This window comes from Balaenoptera ricei, chromosome X (genome assembly GCF_028023285.1).
Source record: "Balaenoptera ricei isolate mBalRic1 chromosome X, mBalRic1.hap2, whole genome shotgun sequence".
Taxonomy (NCBI): domain Eukaryota; kingdom Metazoa; phylum Chordata; class Mammalia; order Artiodactyla; family Balaenopteridae; genus Balaenoptera; species Balaenoptera ricei.
Window position 1 is genome coordinate 12643944 of NC_082660.1, and position 22816 is coordinate 12666759.

A 22816-nucleotide genomic window follows, 5' to 3' on the forward strand; every position below is an offset into this window, starting at 1 on the left:
TTCTAGAGCTTATGTTGAAAATTTCCTTTCCACACAGTTGCATGAACTGTATTGACTGATACAACCCATGGATTTATGAGGAAAAAAAGACTTGGCTGATAAAAGATTCTCAGTATGCAGTCGAATTGTTCAAAATTAGGGACTTGGTTATATAAATAATGATATATGCATACAATGAATACTATGTGATCGTCAAAATCAATGATGTAGATGTATACTGGGACAGAAGGAATTGAGTCCTCCCTGGAATGTGCTGGAGACATAATAAGGTAGTCTGTCTATGGTTAGGGACGTGGATTTTCTCCTGCTGAGCCTCTGGTTACTGAGTTTATGTTCTGCTGTGTGGTTTGCATATGCATGCTGAGGACGTGTTTTTTAGAGCTGGGGTGAGGGAGGCGAGGGAGGGAAGAAACAGTGTGGCTGCAGGATGGTGCTGAGACAGGAAGGTGGAGCGAGAGGTGAATGTCAGCTACCTGACAGGGGGAGGGGCAGTGGGGGAAAACGGAGATGAGCAAATGGCACTTCCATCTGGACACTGGGTGGTGTGATGTATATCCTCCTCCACTGCCCCTCAAAAACTTTAGTTAAAATCTGTATCATTTAGCAGTGTTTTGGGAGTGGGATTTTTTTTTCTTTTTTTAAAATTTTTATTGGAGTATAGTTGCTTTACAATGTTGTGTTAGTTTCTGCTGTACAGCAAAGTGAATCAGGTATACGTATACATATATCCCCTCTTTTTTGGATTTCCTTCCTATTTAGGTCACCACAGAGCACTGAGTAGAGTTCCCTGTGCTATACAGTAGGTTCTCATGAGTCATCTATTTTATACATAGTAGTGTATGTATGTCAATCCCAATCTCCCAATTCATCCCAACCCCCTTTCTCCCCTTGGTGTCCATACGCTTGTTCTCTACGTCTGTGTCTCTATTTCTGCTTTGCAAATAAGTTCATCTATATCATTTTTCTAGATTCCACATATATTGTTAATATACAATACTTGTTTTTCTCTTTCTGACTTACTTCACTCTGTATGACAGTCTCCAGGTCCATCCACATCTCTGCAAATGGCACAATTTTGTTCCTTTTTATGGCTGAGTAATATTCCATTGTATACATGTACATCTTCTTTATCCATTCCTCTGTTGGGGATTTTTTTTTTTTAAGCTATGATGATGGATACCAAGAGTTGTCCAAAAGTGGGTGTTCAAAAGAGCAAGTGTGGTCCCAGTCATGTATGATACAGTTATGATATCTCTTTAAAAATTATGTGTGTGTAATGTACATTATATATACATATATATAATTAACTATGGTTAATCATAGTATCAAATTAAATATATATGTAATATCTGGAGGAATATACATGAAAATATAAACAATGGTTAATTTTCTAGATCAACGGTTGTCAAACTACAGCCCCCTGGCATAATTTAGTCTGCTGCCTGCCTGTCTTTATAAATAAAGTTTTAATGGAACACAGCCATGTCCATTTACTTACATATTGTCTACAGCTGCTTTTATTCTAGAATGGGAGAGTTGAGAAGTTGCAATAGAGACCTTCATAGCAGTTTCAATCTGAGGCCACCTGTCCTTTTTTTTAACAATTCCTTAATGTTCTCAGTTATTGTATTTTTCATTATTCCAAGTATTATATTGTCTCTATTCTCTTCTTTGAAACATTTATCAGACATGTATTGGAGCCTTTTAATGATCTTACATGTGCTTTCATATTTATCTATTTTTTCCTCTTCATGTTTTTAATGTGACAGGTAATTTAATTGGTTCCTCTTCCCAATCACCAATTCTCCAATCGTGTGAGTCTAGAGTTTAAGTTTTTAATTTCAATTACCATATTTCTAATGTCAAATATTTCTACTTTATTCTCCTTCCCATCTGCATTTTGTTTCATTTCTGTACGGTTTTCCTAATTTGTCATTTTTGTTTCATGAATATTAGTCCTTTATCTCTTTGAGGGTTGTAAATAGACTTAAGTATTCAAATTGTTTTATATTTTAACTTCATATATATGAGTTGTATCCCGATTACTCATTTTATTGGCTGTCTTTCTCAGTAATCATTACCTCTATGTGCTTTGGAATTTTGTTTAGTAGTTTCATCTTCATTGGGAGATTCGTTTTTTCTTTCTTCATTTAAAGGTCTGTGGTTGCATCCCCTGACACTCAGGGCCCTGGGTCCAGAATCTTACTGAGTATTTATGACTCAGGGATCAGCTCAGCTCAAGCCCTGCCTTGTCCTCTGGCTCAGGTGAAGCAGTTTCATAGAAGACACAGCTCCAGGCAGCCAAGAGCAGTAACCGTTCATCTCTCATGGATCTGATGGATTGCACTCATGGAGCCCATTACCCACTGGAACTGAACTCTTGGTGGCCTTCACCTTCCAGAAGAGTCCATCAGTTCTGCAGCTTCAGCTTCATGGTTTTTTAAAAAAATTATTTTTCTTGAGATACAATTGACAGCGTGGTATAGGTTTAAGGTATACGACATATTGATTTCTTCAGCTTCATGTTTTTGGTACCATTTCTGCAAATGTTTGCCATTTGCAGATGTTTACCATCCTGTGATCAATTTTACATTTTATCGATCATTGCTATGGACTATAAACCATCTCAAAACATGAATGTAGAAGGTCATCTTGCTTGGAAGTCCAGATGTGAATGTGAATGTGTGTGTGTACATGTGTGCATGTTTTAATAAAGGTGGGAAAATCTTGAACATGTTTATGACCTGAGGGAAAGAACCAACAGAGAGGAAGAAACGGAACATATGCATGAGAAAGCAGGGACCTAGAGGGGTTGGTGTGACATAAGTTCCAGAGATAGGTAGACACAAGATGAATGAATGAGAGGGTCTGAAAGAGGAGGCTCATAGAGATGATGCGGGTCTGTAAGTAGCAGGACTGCTTGGGACCTATGATTTCTCACTTCTTTGAGAAGTCTGAATCAAGGCAATTTTCTGGGAGCAAGGGCTGGAGGAAGCCTGAAGAGCATATATAGGGTTTGGGGAACAGGCACTGAATTTCAGGAGCGTGCCACAGCTGCTTCATCTAAGAAATTTGGGGATGAAATTGAATAACTGCCAATCTCTCCAGCGACTCAAATTCAGTGATGTGCCATCAAGGCTCGTTTTTCAATAGTTTCTCTTTTCATGATTATTCATTCCCTTTTCTAATTGGACGCTAAAACGACTTCATATTCAATCCACTCTGCGAAATAAAATTTTGTTACAACACTGCTTCCCCATCAAAATAATGAAAACAATCAAATAGCTTTTTGTATGTTTTAAAAATTGTACTCTACTGAGAGGATTTTTATTTACTGAGGCAAATCCATAAATACGGAATGATAAGGCTTCATAGCTCTTACAGGTTTCAATTCAATCTGAGAAATATTTTTACACTATCCAACCATGAGAGCTCAGAGGGAAATAAACCTCTGGATTGAATTTAAGCCATTGAATGGCTCATACGACTTACCTCATCATAAAAAATGAAGTGTTTACTCAAGTACAAGTTATTTAAGCATACTTTAAGTCTCATAATTTAAAACCTAGTTTGAAATAACTGAGAAATTGCCAACAGTTTATTTTGCTCTTACAAGTGGAGGTATTGAAAATTTGGAATAAGCAGAAACCTGACAGCCAATTCATCGCAAGGGTGGGCGTATGTTTACAAAGGGTCAAGAATAGCTGTTTGTTTCCAAGAGGCTTTCTGCACTAGTTGATTTCTGTATAATTAACTTTACCTACTTGAGCAAGACAAACATTAAAATTAGAAAGCGTAAGTATAGGTCCCAGTACATATTTAAACCATGGATTTCAACGGTTTTAACTACCAAACGTTTGCCAAGTAAGTTGCTCCTAATTTCTTCCTATATTCTAATGGAAGTGCTAATCAAAACTAAAATAATTAGAAAGTACTCAGCAAAAGGAAGTGAGGCAGGGTTACCAGGTCTCTGCTTTTTGTTACAGCAACATCTTTTTATATGTCTGTGGAATGAATCCAAGACTGTTAGTAATTTCCCTCCTAAATAACAAATCATTCTCTGATGTCTTGGCTACCACAAGCCAGTTTCCAAATTGTGAGGTTTAAGGTCTTTGTAACAAGATTTTACCATTATTTCAATGCATACTGCTTCCTGAGGTACAGAATGAAGGGTAGCCACTTTCTCTTTAGTTAATTTCTAAGTTCACATGGTGTTCTCCCCGAGGAAGCATGAGCATCTCCATAGCTCAGGCCCAGACAGTCATCTACACCAAGTGTGACTAAGATATTTGGAAAGGTATGGTGCTGGGTTTGGAGGAGGACTTTGCAAGTATCCACGCTGTGGGGAAATCAAAGGCCTTCTGTACTCCTAATAATTTGAGCTCTCAATTTCCATGCCCTCTTCCTCCAAAAAATATCTAGTCAAGGAACACATTCAAAGAGTGAACAAAGGCATAATTTGGGGATATCAAGGAGCCTCACTGAAAAAAACAGCAGGAGGTTGACTTTGGTGGCGGCACAGAGCAGGTTTGAGAGTGGGAGGGCTGGCAAATAAGACTAGGAAGAGAGGTTGGTGCAGTGGGGTACCACTTCACATCCACTACGATGGCCACAGTCAAGAAGACAACATCAAGTGTTGATGGGACTGTGAAATGGTGCTGTCACTTTGGCAAAGAGTTCAGCAGTTCTTTAAAAAGTTAAACATAAACTCACCATACAGTCAACCAATTCCGCTCCTAAGGATTACCCAAGAGACAGAAAATCGATTATTGGCTGCCCGGGGCTGGGAGTGGGAATGAAGGTTAATTGTAAAAGGGCACAAGTGATCTTATACGGAAGATGGCTGCACCACTCAGTGGGTTTACTAAACACCATTGAATTTTACTTCCAACAGGTGAATGGGCAAATTTTACAGTATGTAACTTGTATGACAATATAGTTGTTTAAAACAAAAAAAAGAGGAAGATTGGAAGCTTAAAGGCCAGGCTACTTATTTCGGAGGCAATGGAAAATATCAGACAGTTGAACAATGGGATGTCACTGGACACCCATTTCATTGGTTTGCTCTTTTGTTCATTTCTTCTTTTTTTAAAAATTAATTAATTAATTTTTGGCTGAGTTGGGGCTTCGTTGCTGCGTGCGGGCTTCCTCTAGTTGCGGCGAGCGGGGGCTACTCTTCGTTGCGGTGCCCGGGCTTCTCATTGCGGTGGCTTCTCTTGTTGAGGAGCACAGGCTCTAGGCGCGTGGGCTCAGCAGTTGTGGCTCGCGGGCTCTACAGCACAGGCTCAATAGCTGTGGCGTGTGGGCTTAGTTGCTCCACGGCATGTGGGATCTTCCCGGACCAGGGCCCGAACCCGTGTCCCCTGCATTGGCAGGCGGATTCTTAACCACTGCACCACCAGGGAAGCCCTGTTCATTTCTTCTTGCTTTGGCCTTAGTCCATGCTGTTCCCTCTGCTGGGAATGCCCTCTACTCTGTCTAGCCAAACCTTTCTCAGCCAGGTGTTACCTGCATAGGGAAGCCTCTCCCACTACTCCCACCCTTGCCTAGGTCTGATCTGTCAGTCACATGGATTCCGAGCTCCCCATCCTTCTCCCCAGCGCTTACCACCACTGACGCTAATGAATTATTTGTGTCATTACTTACTTAATGCTTGTCTTCCCCACTGGGTCGTTCAGGACCACTGGAGTAGTAATGATATGTTTTATTCAGATAGCAATAGTAAGAGCTATAAATTAGGAGGTTGGGATTAACATATACACACTACTATATATAAAATAGATAACCAACAAGGACCTACTGTATAGCACAGGGAACTCTACTCAATATTTTGTAATAACCTATAAAGGAAAAGAATTTTTAAAAGAATATATATACATAGGGACTTCCCTGGTGGTCCAGTAGCTAAGGCTCCACACTCCCAATGCAGGGGGCCCGGGTATGATCCCTGGTCAGGGAACTAGATGCCACAGGCCACAACCAAGAGTTCGTACACCACAGCTAAAAGATTCCGCACGCCGCAATGAAGATCCTGTGTGCTGCAACCAAGACCTGGTGCAGCCAAATGAATAAATAAGTAAATAAATATTTTAAAATAAGTAAAAGAAAGAATATATATACACATATATGTGTATATATAACTGGATCACTTTGCTGTACACCTGAAACTAACACATTATAAATCAACTATACTTAAATTAAAAAAATAGTAAGAGCTAAATATTTAATATTTATTAAATGTATGAATAAATAGATTCATCAAATGCTATAGAAAATTTAACCCTGAGATTATTCACTTATTCAAACTGCATCACTTATTTTTCAAGGATCTTCCTCTGAGTATCCTCCTTCCAGGTCCAAATCAAATGCCACTTTTTCCATGAAGCTTTCTATGAAGTCCCTAACTTAGACTATATTTTTAATGAGCACATTGCATTTCCCTTACTATACTGTGATCTCCTTGAGGGTAGATCCTCCTAGAGGGTCAGGTTCATCTTTTTATATAATAAGTACTTAATGCATATCTGAAGAAGGAATTTATGAGTAATAAATATAATACATACACGCATTTGAAAAAGAGTCATCAGGCCCAGGTTTGTGTGATCTGTTTAATCTTTTGTATAGAGCGATGCTTCTCAAAACTTCCTGTGCATACCAATCACCTGGCAATCTTGCCAGGATGCAGATTCTGATGGAGTAGGTTTGGGGTGAGACCTAGGATGGTGCATTTTTAACAAGCGCCCAGGTGATGGTGATACTGTTGGTTGGCTGGCCACACTTTGAGAAGTAAGGGTTTGTAGCAGAGGTTCTCAACCTTGGCTTCACCTTGAACCTGCCTGGGAAGAAGCCTCACAGAAACACTGATGCTTGGATCCCATCCTCAGAGATTCTCATTTTCTGGTTCTGGGCTACAGCTTTGCCATGAGGATTTTGAAAAACTTCGTAAGTGGTTGCTAGTCTTAGGAGAAGCTGGGTGAGAGACATACAGGCTATTCTCTCCGCTAGCTTTGCAACTTCTCTGTAAATCTAAAATTATTTCAAAATAAAGTTTCTTTAAAAAATCTTTCCAAGTGATTTGAATGAGAAACACTCATCTTGGGGATGGTGCATGCTGGTTTAAGTTCAAAGGCCTGGGTGAGTGCCTGAGCCCCATACAAGCCCATTGAGTGGGGAATAAACGGTAGATGTATGCTGAGAAATAGTCTTATTCTTTAAACCCCTCTGAGTTATACCGTGGATTCAAAACACTTGGATGAGTATCTTGCTGAACTGGATTTTCTAAGCCTTTTCTTAACTCAAGTCACCGGATTGATTGTTTGTGGCCCACTTCCCAATCTGTATGACTTTTTCAAGATTGAAGACCAACAAAACTGTTTTCCAGGCTAAACAGCACGAGGAGAGCAGCTGCCTTATGTGAGACCATCCTAGATGACAGGAAAAAAATTCCCAAGGAGCCAAAACAACGCATTTCTCCCAAACAGAATTAAAAATAATAGGTACTGCTTTAACTTACTGGGATTTAATTGGGAATAGTAAATTCTAATCCTTTCACATGGCAGTCTAGAAAATATTTGAAGGCACATAGAAATTAGGACATAAACACAATGCCAAGGGGCAGGGGCGTGGCTTGGGAGTACATGGCTGAGGTCCATCCTGCCTCTGAGCTGTCAGAAGTTACGAGTTGCAAAAAGCTGTTCTTGGGTCATTCCAGTCCTTTGCCCTTAAGAATCCTCCTGTTCTAGATACAAAAAAGGAGACCAGCTTTGCAAAATTCCCCACTGGACCTCTCGAGAACTGTGGGTCGATGTTTCCAAGCCTTTCAAAACTGATGATTCTATTCTGTCCAACTGTTGGCAATGTGTCTTCAGGAAGTTTAGTGATAAGGGGGTGGGGTGAAGAGAATTTGTATATCTGGAAGATCCAGAAGCTTCAGAGTGTGCGGTGGACGGAACACATTTCACACAACGTTCCCTAGATTTGCTTAGGGATTTACAAGTGTTGCCTGGGGAACCAGTCCTTTGATTACTGGGCCCTGGAGTTCAGGAAACCACAGTCAGCAATTTGTTTCCCTTTGCAGTGGGTCTAGGGAGTGGATCATGTTGCAACACAAATAATTCCATGCTCCCTCTACCTCTTAGCAACTTCTGTTTCACTGGAAATGCATTTTGCATTTCATCTTTAGCTGGATGTTTAAGGCTGAGCCCAAACCACCAACTTTTCCCTGGTTTGGGATCCAAGTTGTACCGCCACGTTCCCACCTGTCCACAGACACCGTTCCCCCACCCGCTTCCCCTTTCTCACTCCCCCACCTGTCAAGGAACCCGTGCAGGCCATGTTAGACTTGCGAGGCCAAACTGAAGTTTTGTGCCTTTGCGTCTTGTAACTCTCAAGTGGAAATTACATCCCCCGAAAGGAAGCTTTGCCCGATACTGGAAACCACTCTGTGGTCTGGACAGATGGCTGATTGGTGCGGGAAGAGCATGGATGAGAATTGTCCAAAACTGGCTTTGAGTGGTAGAGCATTCTGGGAAATGTGTTGGCAGTTTCTTATAAAGTTCAACAGACACTCACCATATGACCCAGCAGTCCCACTCCTGAGGGTTTACCCTTGATAAGCGAGGACTTAGGTTCACTCGAAAACCTTGACGTGAATGTTTGTATCAATACTAGCTTTCTTCGTAAGAACTAAAAACCTGGAAACAACTGTCATGTCATTCAATATGTGAATGGTTGCTTAGGCAAACCGTGCCACGTCCATCCCATGGAATACAACTCAGCCGTAAACAGGAATGAAAGAAGCCAATCTCAAAAGGTTACGGACTCTATGATTCCATTAATAACATTCTCCAAAAACCAGAAAGACAGTGATGGAGAACAGAGCAGAGGTTGCCAGAGGCTGGGAGGAGGGTGTGACTATAAATGGGTAGCATAAAGGAATGTTTTTTCTGTATCCTGATTATGGTGGTGGTCACAGAAATCTCTGTGTTAAAATTCACAGAACTGCACATCAAATGGGAAAAATGATAATTTTACCGTATAGTAACTTTAAAAAAATAAAGTAAGCTGGCTTTGAATCCAGGCACTGCTCCCTTTTAGCTATTTGACCGTGGGCCAATTATTTAATTTCCTTAAGCCATGGTTTCCTCATTTCAGAAGGCAATGCTAACAATATCTCATAGAGCTGATGTGGAGATGACCCAAGGTCATACACGGGAAAGGGTCAGATATAGGGGAGGCATCCAATAATGTTCATTTCCGTTCCTTCCTCTCTCAGGGGTGGGGCATCTGGTCCTGGGTTGGGGTTTAGAGGTGCTTTATGGCTTTGATTTCCCTTAGCAACCAGAAAGGTGAGTTTGAGAAGAGCAAGATAGAACAACTCCAAGCATGGTAAATAAAAGTTAAAAAGAGAAAACCTTTTCCAGGGTAAATCAAGGACAAACTTTCTCTTTTTCTTCTTCTTTTTTTTAAACATTTCTTGCAGGTATTTTCAGATGAAAGGCCAACTTAAAAGTGTCTACCCAAGCTTTACATACGTCTTTATAGGTGGGTGAGGGAAAACCACCCACTTCTTCAACCTCTGTGTTTTGTCATTAGGGTCCAGCCATCCCCAGAACAGATGGTACCTAATAGTATGGGCCGTACCAACTGAGGGCAGGGAGGAGAACACACGTTTGCTGATAATGATTCACATGGAGCCAACCGAGGGCCTGGTCCTGCTGCTATGAAATCCAGAAACCTGGCCATTTACGGGCCCTCACACTATCGGTGGCTCTTTTACTCAGGCAGTTCTATGTTTAAATGTGTATATATGAGAAACTCAGGGTGTTGAGTTAATCTTAAGACTAAGGAAAGGAATTAGAGATGCAGAGAAAGTGTGTGTGTGTGTGCGTGTGCATTTGTGCAAGTGTGTGTGCACAGCTGTCTGGGTATTTTAAGGGGATACTAGATGGCTAGGATGTCTGGGACCTCCACATGCTCCAATTTGATGAATACTGTGGGTGGGTTTCTCCCCAGCCAAATTGTCTAGCATGTGCGGAGAGGTCTATGCCTGCCTTTACATGTTTTAAATCCGTGCTCCACTCAAATGCCTCTGCTCCTGTTGGATGCATCTATGCTTAGAACATGTGGGGACAGATGAGTGAGGGATGGGCTCGAGCGGCAAAACTCTAAAAAGATGTTCTGAATAACCCCAGGAGAATATATTCCTAAGGTCTGTTAGTCTTTTTTCTTAATTTATTTATTTTTATTTTTATTTATTTTTGGCTGTGTTGGGTCTTTGTTGCTGCGTGCGGGCTTGCTCACGGGCTCAAGAGCACAGGCTCAGTAGTTGTGGCACACGGGATTAGCGGCACCGCGGCATGTGGGATCTTCCCGGACCAGGGCTCGAACCCGTGTGCCCTGCATTGGCAGGCGGACTCTCAACCACTGCGCCACCAGGGAAGTAAGCCCCTGATACAGTCTCTTTATCACTGATCTGAAAGATCAAGGGCCCAATGTCTAAGGAAACCATCCAAAGCCTTTATGGTAATTAGGTTATTGTTAGAAACAATTCCACCGCCTCCATGACTCCACCCGTCCTCTCCCTGCCCAAGACAGGAGTGTATTTCTCAGCCCCACTGATGTTGGGCCACGTGGCCTGCTTTGATCGATGGGATATTATGACATGATGCAAGCAGAGGACTGAAATGTATTTATGACCGCACAGCCCTCCTATGTTTCCACCATCACCGTAAGCACCTGCCCCTGCTGGCTCACTGATCCGAGGCAGATGAGAGTCATGTGGAGCAGACCCATACTCAACCTATGGCTCCAGCCTTGATCCTCTGCCTTCCAGCTGACCAACAGTAACGTCAGTGAAAATAGGTTATCGATGTTTTGAGCCACTGGAATTTGGACTGGATTGTCACACTGCATTATTGTTGTAATAGTTAACTGCTACAGCCCTATCTCAGCCTAAGTGTAACACAATCCATTGGGTGGACAGAGGATCTTTATGCCAAACCTCATCCTCTTTTTTACAAGGCAGCCCTGCCGTGCCACTGGCAGTCAGCCCAGAACGCCCGTTTTCACCTTTCTTCCTAAAGATGCAGTGGTCCCATGCCAACATCCACTGCTCTCTTCTTCCTCACCCATAACCATTGCATTGTCTAAGATGCGCAATGATCCACAGTCTTGCTGTGAGAGTATCGTCATGAACCAAGTTATGAGCTGTTCTTTTCGGAGGGTCTCTAATATAGGATGAACTCAGGGTATTCCTTCAATCAAAATCACACTCTTCCTAACTCCCTCCAAAATGGAACAGTAAGTAACAACAAAACCTTTGCCATAGCAACATTCGACACATGTCATTTTCTTTCTCCAGAAATGATTTTAGGCAAACCTAGATTTCAGGAAAGCAATACTTGTCTCAAAGATGTGAGTGGTATAGTTATTTAGATGACAATGAATGACAAAAAAGAGACTCATTAAAATTTTCATTATTACTTAAAGTTTCAGACATTAAAATTATCCTTCTCACAGGCCAAGCTGAGCTCCTTGGCTGCTGGTTAAGATATGCAAACAACTGAGACATGTTTATTTTATAAACATGTCATTTCCACTCATGTGCCCGGCACATGGTGGACATTCCACAAATGTTCACTGAACTGAATGTACAGCTTTCCTTTTCCCAAGAAAAAGGAGCCTCGTGAGCAGCAGAAAGAAACCCGAGGGTCTTCCTTCCATGACTCTACCCCAGTGTCCAACCACACTCACCTCCCATCTCAATGGTAAGTTCAGAAACATTTAGAAGTGACCAAAGTTGTGTGTACTATAGTCATTAATACTATTCGCCAAAGAGTTCCAGCCTTCTACCTTCTGAGCACATGGAAGGCTTGCACTTCCTGGCCCCTGGTGGTTGGATGGGGCAGGGGGTCAAGGGGCTGTGACCGGAAGTGATGTGTGTCACTTCCAGGCCAGAGAATTTAACTGCCAGGGTGAGGCTCTCCAGGGCTTTCCTCCCCTCTGTCATGGTGACTAATGGCATTCAAGATGGGGATGCCCAGCCAGCTTCATCCTGATGTGGAGCTCACCCTGGACAAACCAGGAGGGTCACGTGGTACAGGCAATAACTACACCTTCTGTTGTTTAGGAGCCACCAAGAGATATGGAGTGTGTTTGTTATCACAGCAGATCCTGGCCTAGCCTGACTGATTGAGCGTCTGTCCAGAGTACTCTGCCATAATTTACCACATCTTCACAAATCACGTGGTGCAGGATGAAAACACAGCACTTTTCAAGGATCTCAAAGATGAAGGAAATCATCCAGGTGTCCAAGTTTTATCCATATCTGCTGTGTGGCCAGATGCTGCTTTGCCATCTCTTTCTGTGACCACCAAGCTGGAAAAATGGGCTAAGGTGACTTCCTTCTATAACTGGCTCCTAGAAGTAAACACCTTCTAGGATAGCTTATGGCTGAAAAAATACTGCAGGATTCTTTGATACCTCCAGCCAAATCCTCTCTAATCTCCACAGGAAAATAGCACAGGGTGAATATACTGCCTGGCTATCTCAAAGCCTAGACGCCTAGCCCATCAGTCAGTAACAAATACTTTTTTAGTATCCATTCTATTCCACCTTTGCACTAGGTGATTGGGAAGCTGAAGTAAACAAGACAACGAAAAGTCCCTGTCCTCAAAAAGCTTTCATGCTAGTGGAGGGTGACAAAGCAATAAACCTATATATACACAAGCAAATAAAAAATGTCAGGTACTGATACGTCCCATGAATAGGATAAAATAGTGTAATGATACAGATCAGGGTTGGCCAACTCTGACCTGTGGGCCAAATCCAGCCTGCGGCCTCTTTTTATATGGCCTGTGGTCTAAGAAATCCTTCCTACAATTTTAAATGGTTGCAACAAATGGAAAGAAGACTATCTCGTGATGCACAATTCAAATTTCAGTGTGCATGAAGTTTTCCTGGAACGCAGCCACACTCTACGTGATCTGCCCTGGCTACTTCTCCAAACTCCGGAAGTGCGGCTCTGGCCTCCGCTCTCCCTACTGCAGCCACACTGGCCCCTCCGCACGGCCACTGCAAAAAGTGGCCTCCGCCTCCCTCACTTCCTCCAGGGCTCTGCACAAAGGAAACGGAATCAGAGAGGTCTCCCCCCCACCCATCCCTCTGTGTCTCCGCCCCCTTCTTGATTCTCTTCATGGCACTTTTCACCCGCCACACGTGGAATATGAGTTCCATGAGAGTTGAAACACTGCCTTATTTCCTGCTGCATCCGACACAGTACGTGCTCAATAAATAAACAAATGAATTGTCACATGTTGGGAAGTGCTAAGGAGAGGCAAGGGAGAGCCTTTAGGAACAGGACATCACAACCAGTCAAGACTTTCATGATGCAGGGGGGCCTTAGAGTGGGCTTTATAATGTCCTAGTATCTTGGTACAGACTATAAGATCTAGTGGTAAGACAGAGAGAAAAGAGGACTTCTGGACTTCCCTGGTGGCGCAGTGGTTAAGAATCCGCCTGCCAATGCAGGGGACACAGGTTCGAGCCCTGGTCCGGGAAGATCCCACATGCCGCGGAGCAACTAAGCCCACACACCACAACTACTGAGCCTGCGCTCTAGAGCCCACGAGCCACAACTACTGAAGCCTGCACGCCTAGAGCCCGCGCTCCGCAACAAGAGAAGCCACTGCACCGCAATGAAAAGTAGGCCCCGCTCGCCGCAACCAGAGAAAGCCCGCGCACAGCAACGAAGACCCAATGCAGCCAAAAATAAATAAATTAAATAAATAAATTTATATAAATTTTTTAAAAAGGGGACTTCCCACCATAAAAGCAACCTAAGAAGAAATACGGAGATTGGGATTGACATGTACATACTGCTATATTTAAAATAGATAACCAACAAGGACCTACTGTATAGCACAGTGAACTCTGTTCAATATTATGTAATGACCTAAGTGGAAAAAGAATTTGAAAAAGAATAGATATATGTATATGCATAACTGAATCACTTTGCTGTACACCTGAAACTAACACAACATTGTTAATCATCTATTCTCCAATATAAAATAAAAAGTTAAAAAAAAAAAGAAATGTCTCATCTCACCTCATCTCAATCATTTTCCCAATTGTGGATAGTTTCCCGCCCTCTCTGTTAATCTCAAGTGGTGGGAAAGAGCTGAGCTTAGAAATGTGCTCAGAAACAATTTACTGTCACTTGTGTCCCTCTTCCTCTAGTACCTCTAGGCCACTGTGGTAATGATAAAGGTGCCTGGGAGTTCCAGATGGTCCTACGTTACATTCTACATGGAAACATCCGTGTGTCCAAATACTGCATTTTCATTCCATAAATTGTCTTTATAAGACTGTCCGAAGAGCAGTTCCTTAATGAAACTCGCTCAACATGCAGCTTTAATGTGATTTTTTTTCTAGAGCTTTTAGGGGTCTATACTAAAGGCTAATCTGCCAAGTCCAAATCAGGTGGTTGTTTTTTTTGGCCACACCATGCGGCCTGTGAGATCTTAGTTCCCTGACCAGGGAGTGAACCTGGGCCTTGGGCAGTGAGAGCGCGGAGTCCTAACCACTGGACCTCCAGGGAATTCCCCAAATCAGGGGTTGTAAATTAAAAAATAAGTCATACAAGGAAGTACTTTATTCAAGCTATAAGATACAGAGGGTCCTACTGTATCCTGAATAGCAATAATAGGCTAAAGTGATATAAAAGCTTCAACCACCAGTTAAGGATAGAAAAGATCTGTGTACAGAAGCATGTAATGCAACACATTTACCTATAAGGCCATAAATGAAGAAGAAATTAATGGAAAACATTTCAAATGTATTTTGTGCCAAGGATGGTGCCTGATATGAAAGTGAGCACGAGCTCGTTGGGCCATCTGACTAGCAACAGAGTCAATGGACTTCCCTGTGCACGACCGTAGGGAGAGCAGTGGGGGCGGGTCTGCTTCCTGGAATTAAATATGGAAGGTGCATCTTAGTCCTTGTTATTCAATCCCCTTTAGAGACAATTTTAGGAGAAGGCAAGTGACACAAAGGTTATGAAGTCTCGTGAGCCATGTGGCTTCTCATGATACTTAGAGGTGTCCCACATTCCTGTGGATCTTGGATTTATTCCAGTCTCTGGCCGAGTTTGAATGACTCCACCACTCAGCAATAGTCTTCCACCAGTGAAGTTATGAAAGAGGGGGCTAAAAGGTCGTGTGGGGAAGAAGGAAACAAATTCCGTCAGAGAAGAGTGGGGCAAACCTACCAGGACCCGGAATTAATCCTTTGTCACTCTCCTGGTATGTCTACATCAGTGACTTTGAAAAGATTTATGGTGATGGCTTCCCCTAGTGACTTAAGGGGGTGCCAAGATTCCTGGTGACAAGCAATGCTTATCAAATACACCAGAAACAGGGCTGGCCAGAAGGTCAATGTGAACAACAGGACAGTGAGGTTGCAGGTATTTATTTATCAAATGCCCAGAATGTCTACACTATTGTACTCAGGGCTGTCACATACAGACGTGAGACTATGTGCATGGAGCATCCTAGAGTTGTGCAGTGCACGCTCTGTGCAACTGTATATGACTACCCCAACATATATAAAAGCTGGAGAAAACAGACACAGAAATAAATCCCATATCTAGGTGGTTAATCTGATTATACTAGTGAGCCAGAAAGAGGCACTGGGTTAATCTTATTTCTAGAAGAAAACACATTCTGCTTAGATTGAAAAACTTAGCAGCTAAACAGTATGCACAGTAGATTTGAGTTGAGATTTTCCAACAGATTTATCTCAGTTCACAAATTCCATGCACTACTGACCCCAAACAGCTGTCCTAAGTACAGCTGGCAAGACTAATGAAATCAGGATGCCTTACACTCAAATGGCATTGAGAGCAATTGTGCAGGGTATTGGTAGCCTTTTGCATGGTTACTGCAGAAAAAAAAATGTTCACAGACTCGTGTAACTGTACTAGAGGCACTGCTAGTCTAAGCTGAAAAAACAGGAGAATGTTCAAGGCTAGAAAGTGACCACTGTGGGGGAAGGGCAACCTAGCGATAGAATTGGCATCGTTGCCATCCTTTTGGGAAAAGAGGTGGTTAGAAGAGGGGAGGGTGGAGAGAAGAACACGCTCACAGACCTACCACCAAGGAGGACCCTGGACACGTCTTATAATAAATGAAACATTTTTATCTCAAAAAGCACAAAATACATTCATATCCCAGTGTCCAAACCATTACCATCTTGAATATGCTTTCACACTCAATTTTGATTTAAACAAGAAGTACATTAACATTAAGAAACACATTTCTTCTTGGATTTTTCTCTTAAGAGAAAGTTACGGGGGAAAAGAAAATGTATAATAACCAATATGATATACCTCCTTAGCCCTCACCACCCACTCGTAACTACGCCCGAACTTCTGTTTAACTGTACGCACGCCTTTCCTTCGCATCGGAAAGATTTAATTGAGCCAGGGGTTGGGTGGACTTAAAAACAGCTGAACAGCCTGAAAAGCCTTACTTACTTCAAACAAGTCTGATTTTTTTCCTCCTGTCCCCTAGGCTCAAAATGAGATTCCCTTTTACCTGCGATCTGGCATTGAGATCCCACATCCAGGCTGTTGGCAATGAGGTGGAGCTGAACGACGGTGATCTCTCTCGTGTCCGTTTGGAATTTGGAAAGTTAGAAAGGTGTCGCTTGCTGGGCAAGGTGACTCTCTACCCCTAACACAGAGTTCAACCTTCGCAGAAATACTGTGTATCTCCTTCTGTAGTGTAAGTACATCTGTGCTTTATACATAAGAGTAAGACGTTTTCACCCCCAAGGACCAATTTTCCCCTGTTGGGGGCGATATCACCCTTGTTGAAAATGCATTTCCTAACGACAGCTACAAAAACTCAAGTCCACTTTGATTGTTCACGGCCAGAAATTCCAAAATCAATAATGATTTAGCACCACTTCAGTCAAAACAATTATATCTGAATCATTTTCAAAATCAAAAGCTGAGAAAAACAGTATAGTCTATGAAATACAATAAAACTGGGCGAAATAGTGCTCAGTCAGTAACATACCAGTTAAGTTTTTTTCATTACTCTCAGTTCATTGGGCTCTATCTGATGCTTGCTCATAGAATCAAAGATTTGATTATGGTTGTGTTTTACACACGTTTCAAAAAGCAAAGGACCAAAACGACTTCAGAGAAAAGATTTTTCTAGATGGTGGCAATGGGTAATTTGGAAAACCAGATAGAAAACATCTGTAGAAAGCATGGCAGTTTTCGATTTACAGAAGAAATTAACTAACTAAACTAACTAAATAAAGGAACGTTTGCTCAAGCTCACAGATGACCTGAAAATAAACAGCCCACAAAGTTATGTGTCATAAAAACAAGTCAATGCTTCATGAGAAAATCACTGTGGTACAGCAGAAAGTAACACAACATTGTAAATCAATATGTTTCAAATAAAAAAAATCACTGTGCCATCTGCACATACAGTTGAGGGGAAACTTTCATGTCCTATTACATCTCCAAAAGCCCCCACCCCCAGCGTTTTGAAAAACTCATGGCAAGAATCTTAGTAAGCCTAAGAAACAGAATACTCATTAACAAGTACAGAATATATCCTGCCCACTACGAGGAGTGTTCTGCATTTTTATATTGTCTCAAAAATAGTGGCGGCAAAGAAAGAACATCCTCTGTATAAGCCAACTTAAAAATCTGCATCACATGAAAAATTGAGCCCACCTACCTTCACTGGTCCATGTTCATAACTGGAGCCCTGCACCAACTGCAGAGAAGACATCATGAAAATATTCACCACTGCCCACTGCCTGTACATTTTGAATATTCTAATATCCACTGATTACCAAGCAGTTGACCTCAGGCAGCTAGAGCAAACTGGTTCAAAAGGCATTCTCCAGAAGGAAAGTTCGAAACCCCAGGAGTTCACAGGGAAAAACAAATAATCAGTTGTGATCAAAATCAATTAGTCAAGGTACGTTTCTGCACAATCTTATGGGGGGGAGAGAAATGAAAAAAAGTTTAAATGTTCACATGCTCCAAAAATAATCAGGAAGTGGACATGTCTTCTACTTGAAATGAGAAAGCCTCTAAATCCATTTCATTTCCAGCAAACTAAAAAAAAAAAAATCTTCCCCCACTATGCCCCAGGTTCAAGTTGTTTTAGAAGGAGGTGGTTTGGCCACCAATGTTTGCAGCTACAGAAGGCTGGGACCCAGTTGTGGATTCAAACTTTTTTCACAACCCTCATTGAAGCTTGCAGGAGCATGTGTCTTAAATCTGACACAGATTTTGGCAGAAAAAGCAGGGAAGTCTTGGCCGTAATCCTGTCGTGTCCCTACCAATAGCCGGGCAGTTTTGAAAACTGACTGAAACGCTCAGAACTGCTGTTACTTTACCCACGCAGATAACCTGTAACATGAAACCCCAGCACATAGGCATCGAAATTGCGTTGCTCAGAAAGAGACCTCAGATGCTCACGCACCTCCATCAGTGACACACAGAAAGTAATCAAACGTGCTTTAAAAAACACACAGGCACAAAGACGACAAAATATCCACATGCCCATGAAAAGGAAAATATACACAAAATAATTTTTTTAACAGAAGTAACTTAGATTGAAATGAAGAACACTGATTTTTAAAGAAGCAACAATGAGGTTTATTTGCTTGGGCCAGGGAATATCTCACAGACATTGCTGTAGAAAACATGTCATCACTTGAGTGTGGAATTCTTTAGAAGCACTGGCGAAGTCAGCTTTGGAAATTGGATGCATTGAACGGGTGGATGCCACAAAGGGCAAAATTCTAGAAGGCAGCCAGACCTGCCCTTGTGCTTGTCACTAGTTTCCAATCTTTGATTTCCAGGTTTTGGCTCTTTCAAAGCCGTTTTTCGCATTTCTGAAATCAAGAATGGCCTGAGAAATCTCTTCATCTGTGTTCATCACAAATGGACCTAGAGCAGAAAGAAACATTCAGAAAGTTCTGGGTGACGAGAATATTTTCTTCTACCACGAAAATGGTATGTATTTCTGTAGTTCTTAATTTGAAACAAACTCAGGCATATCTGAACAGCAGGTTATTTTTGCAGCATCCAATCTCCGAGGACTGTAATACAAGTTTCTTGACTACGATTGTGTATGATTATAAAGACCAAACTTCAGATAAACAAATGCAATTATATCTCACTCATCCATTGCACGCTGTCATCAGCAATGGCAATCTCTTTATTCAAAACATTCTTAGGTTTGGTTCTATTACAACCATTTTTGTAGCTGTTAGTTCTTTTTATCTTTATTTTTTTACTGAGGTATAAATGACGTATAACATTATATTCGTTTCAGGTGAACAATATAATGATTCAATATTTGTATATATTGGGGAATGATCGTCACAATAGGTCTAGTTAACATCTGTCACTATACATAGGTACAGAAGTTTTTTTTCTTGTGATGAGAATTTTTAAGATTTACTGTAGTTGTCAGTTGCACTAGCATTGGCTGATGTCAAGAATTTAACTGATTTGATTTTTAAAATTGGCAAATCTCGTCAGTGTTGGTATCTCCACAGTATATGAGGCTGTGTCCTTGCATGAGGGGTCTAAGTCATTTTTGACCATTAGTAGCATCTCACTGACAATAAAAAGGAGATTATAAAAATTTCAAGTCAAGAAAGCATCACATTTTGGATTCTCTAGGGGTCAGTGCACTTTTCCTGTAAAGGGCCAGACAGTATATATTTTAGATTTTGTGGGTCAAACGGTGTCTGTCTCAACTACTCAACTCTTCTACTGAAGCGCAAAAGCAGCCACAGACAATATAGAAGTGACTAGGGATGGCTGTGTTCCAATAAAACTTCATTTACAAAAACATGCAGTGGACAGATTTGGCCCATGGTCACAGTCTAATTCCTAGGTCTGAACTTGGCTTTTGCTAAAAGTGTAGAAGAAGTCCTCCCCTAATCGACCAGGAGGCAAAATGTCTGTCTCTTCCCTCTCTTCACATACTGTAGGAGCATCCACCTGTTGGATAAACGAGGCCAGCTCTTATATGGCATTGGCAGTGTCTTGAAAGCGGTTGACAGATTTGTCCATTCGGTCAGTATATTTCTTCCCCTAGTCTTCAGAGGTGCCGTCAGGAACCTTTTACGAAGTGCTTCCTCTAAGAGGCTTTCTCTGAGAGACCTGGGTTAAAATATAACTTAAAACTTGGAATAACACTGGCAAACTTCTTAACTACTGTTGGCATATCAGCACAGATTCGGCACTCACTTTAGCGCTTGAGAAGGAAGACCCAGTATCACATGCTTTGATGATGGAATTGTTTAAGGGTAACTGAGAAACAAGACACAGGAAGCTGTGGGTAGAGCAAGGAAGTCAGTCCTGGATATTCTGACATGAAGGCGCTGGAGACAATCAGATAGCTTCCTGGCAGAGGTGCTCGGTACATTGTTGGAAACAGGGGTCTGGGGCTCAAAAGAGAAATTTCACCTGGAGATGGAGATGTGGACTGTACTAGGTAGGAAAGAATGAGAGAGCCCTCATATGCAAAAAAAATAGTAAATCCAAGAGGGCATCCTGGAAAAGCCACCTTTTTAAAGGACGCAGAGAGGAAAGGGAGATGGAACAGAGAAAATGAGAGCAGGTACTGGGCCAAGGACTGACTTCCTGCACGTCATAATTTTGCTATAGATGAGACTTGCGGGGCACCCCTCCCCTCCCTCAATTACTTTTCTGTACAAGCAGTACACTTCCGGGCTTCCATCTTGACACTTCTCTGGGGTATTCTGCTGTGATTCTCAAATCATAATGTGCACATAAATCACGTGGGAATCTTATTAAAATGCATATTCTGAGTCAGGAGGTCTGGAGTGGGGTCTGAAACTCTGCACTTCTAACTATCTCTCCAGTGAAGCCAATGCTGCTGGCCCATGGACCACCTTGAGGAACAAGGGGAGCGTTGGAAGTGTGAGCCCTCCAAAGCCACGGTGAGGAAGCTCATCTCCTCAAATCCTCAAGAAGAAGAAGAAAACTGAAACCAGAAAGTGTATGTTTTTGTTTTTCTTCTGTTCTTTTTTTTTGGGGGGGGGGGTAATATATAACTAAATTAATTAATTTTTTTTTTGAAATTGAGGTATAACTGACATACAGCATTATATTAGTTTCCGGTGTACAACATAATGATTTTGTATTTGTATATATTGGGAAATGATCACCACAGTAAGTCTAGTTAACATCTGTCACCATACACAGTTACAGAATCTTTTTTCTTGTGATGAGGACTTTTAAGATCTATTCTCTTAGCAACTTTCAAATATGCACTACAGTGTTATTGACTATCGTCACCATGCTGTACATTACTTCCCCCAGAAAGCGTGTTTCTTAATTGAACAAGAAAATTATTTGCTAGTTATCAATAATCCCACAAATCCTCTTTTAAACTACACTTTTCATCCCTTCTCTAATTAAAGCTTTAAACTCCCTCCCTCTCCTGTAATAAAAATGGTGTGAGTTGAATCTCTCATTGTGTAGAAACTTCCTATAGTGGAGAGAGCACAAGACAAGGGTTTAGGAGACTAGGGTTCAAATCCCAGCTCCACCACTAACAATTACTTCCCAGCAGAGAAGCCACAGGGCAGAGCAAGGGGCAAGCAGGCACGGTGAGAGGCGGAAGGGCAGGGTGGTCAGAAACCAGACAGCCTGAGTGTGAATCCAGCTATGTGGCCAACGAACCTCTGCATCTCCGCTTCCTCATCCATGAAGTGGGGATGAGAGTACCTACCTTGTCAGGTTGTTTTTAAGCTTAAATGAATTAACATTTGGAAAGCACTCTGACCAATCCTAGTAGACAGTAAATGCTACCGAGGTATCTGTTATGTAAATAAGTGGAACATCTGGATTCCGTTTTCCTCAACAACTAGTACTGGTTCCCAAATAGTCGAGAGATGGCTGTGGTAGTCTTCAAACATGCACAGGTAAAAGAAAAACTTAAACGTCTGGGTTTGAAAGAGTTAGCTAAATAAAATAAATAAATAAAACAAACAAGCAGAATGCTTTGCCTCTCATTAGCTGAGGTTTCAGGGGCCATCTCTATGTTGTCTGGTTAATCCAAATTTGTGTGTGCTAGCACACCCAGTGTCCGCAAGTTCTAAGCCTCTGGGAGAAGATTCACAGGGGATGAATGTCGCCTACTGTAGGTGGAGTCTTGGTTTTCATCACTGATACAGAGGACATCGCTTAACTGAAAAGGTTTCCATCCCACACATCTTTTTCCCACCTAAATTCTAGCTGCTATTAATAAAGATGATGACCCTACTCAATTTGTCTGCAGGCTTCTTCCAGAAGAACAAACTATTTCAGGGCTGTTCAACCGAAAGAAAATGAGAACTATGAACCTTTGGAGTGGAAATCAGAAGTCTGCAAAATGGAGTCAAACGCTATGGGCTAGGTGGAGTATAATTTAATGCTTTTCCCTTAAGCTACTAATAAAACAAAAAAGACTATTTTAAAAATAATCAGTGTTCTATAGACCAGATAGATCTAATTGACATTTACAGAACATTCCACCCAAAAGTGGCAGAATACACTTTCTTCTCAAGTGCACATGGAGCATTCTCCAGGACAGATCACACCTTGGGTCACAAATCAAGCCTCGGAAAATTTAAGAAAACTGAAATCGTATCAAGCATGTTTTCTGACCACAACGCTATGAGAATGGAAATCAACTACAGGATAAAAAACTGTAAAAAACACAAATACATGGAGGCTAAACAGTGTGCTACTAAATAA

General features: G+C 41.7%; 2 protein-coding genes across 3 annotated transcripts in view; both read right to left on the reverse strand.

Moving 5' to 3' along the window:
- Nucleotides 1-17923, reverse strand: part of VEGFD (vascular endothelial growth factor D) — a 35787-nt gene extending 17864 nt beyond the window's left edge. The window contains exon 1 of one of the 2 annotated variants that reach the window (XM_059910861.1): nt 17760-17923. In XM_059910861.1, coding sequence (XP_059766844.1) covers nt 17760-17849 — 90 coding nt within the window. In that variant the 5' untranslated portion in view covers nt 17850-17923. Of the gene's footprint in view, nt 1-16595; nt 16759-17759 lie in introns of those variants that run through there. The other variant, XM_059910862.1, reaches the window with a different exon arrangement.
- Nucleotides 17924-18667: 744 nt separating this feature from the next.
- PIR (pirin) overlaps nt 18668-22816 on the reverse strand; it is a 103064-nt gene continuing 98915 nt past the window's right edge. Inside the window, exon 10 of the mRNA XM_059910564.1 lies at nt 18668-18985. Coding sequence (XP_059766547.1) covers nt 18873-18985 — 113 coding nt within the window. The 3' untranslated portion in view covers nt 18668-18872. The remainder of the gene's footprint in view (nt 18986-22816) is intronic.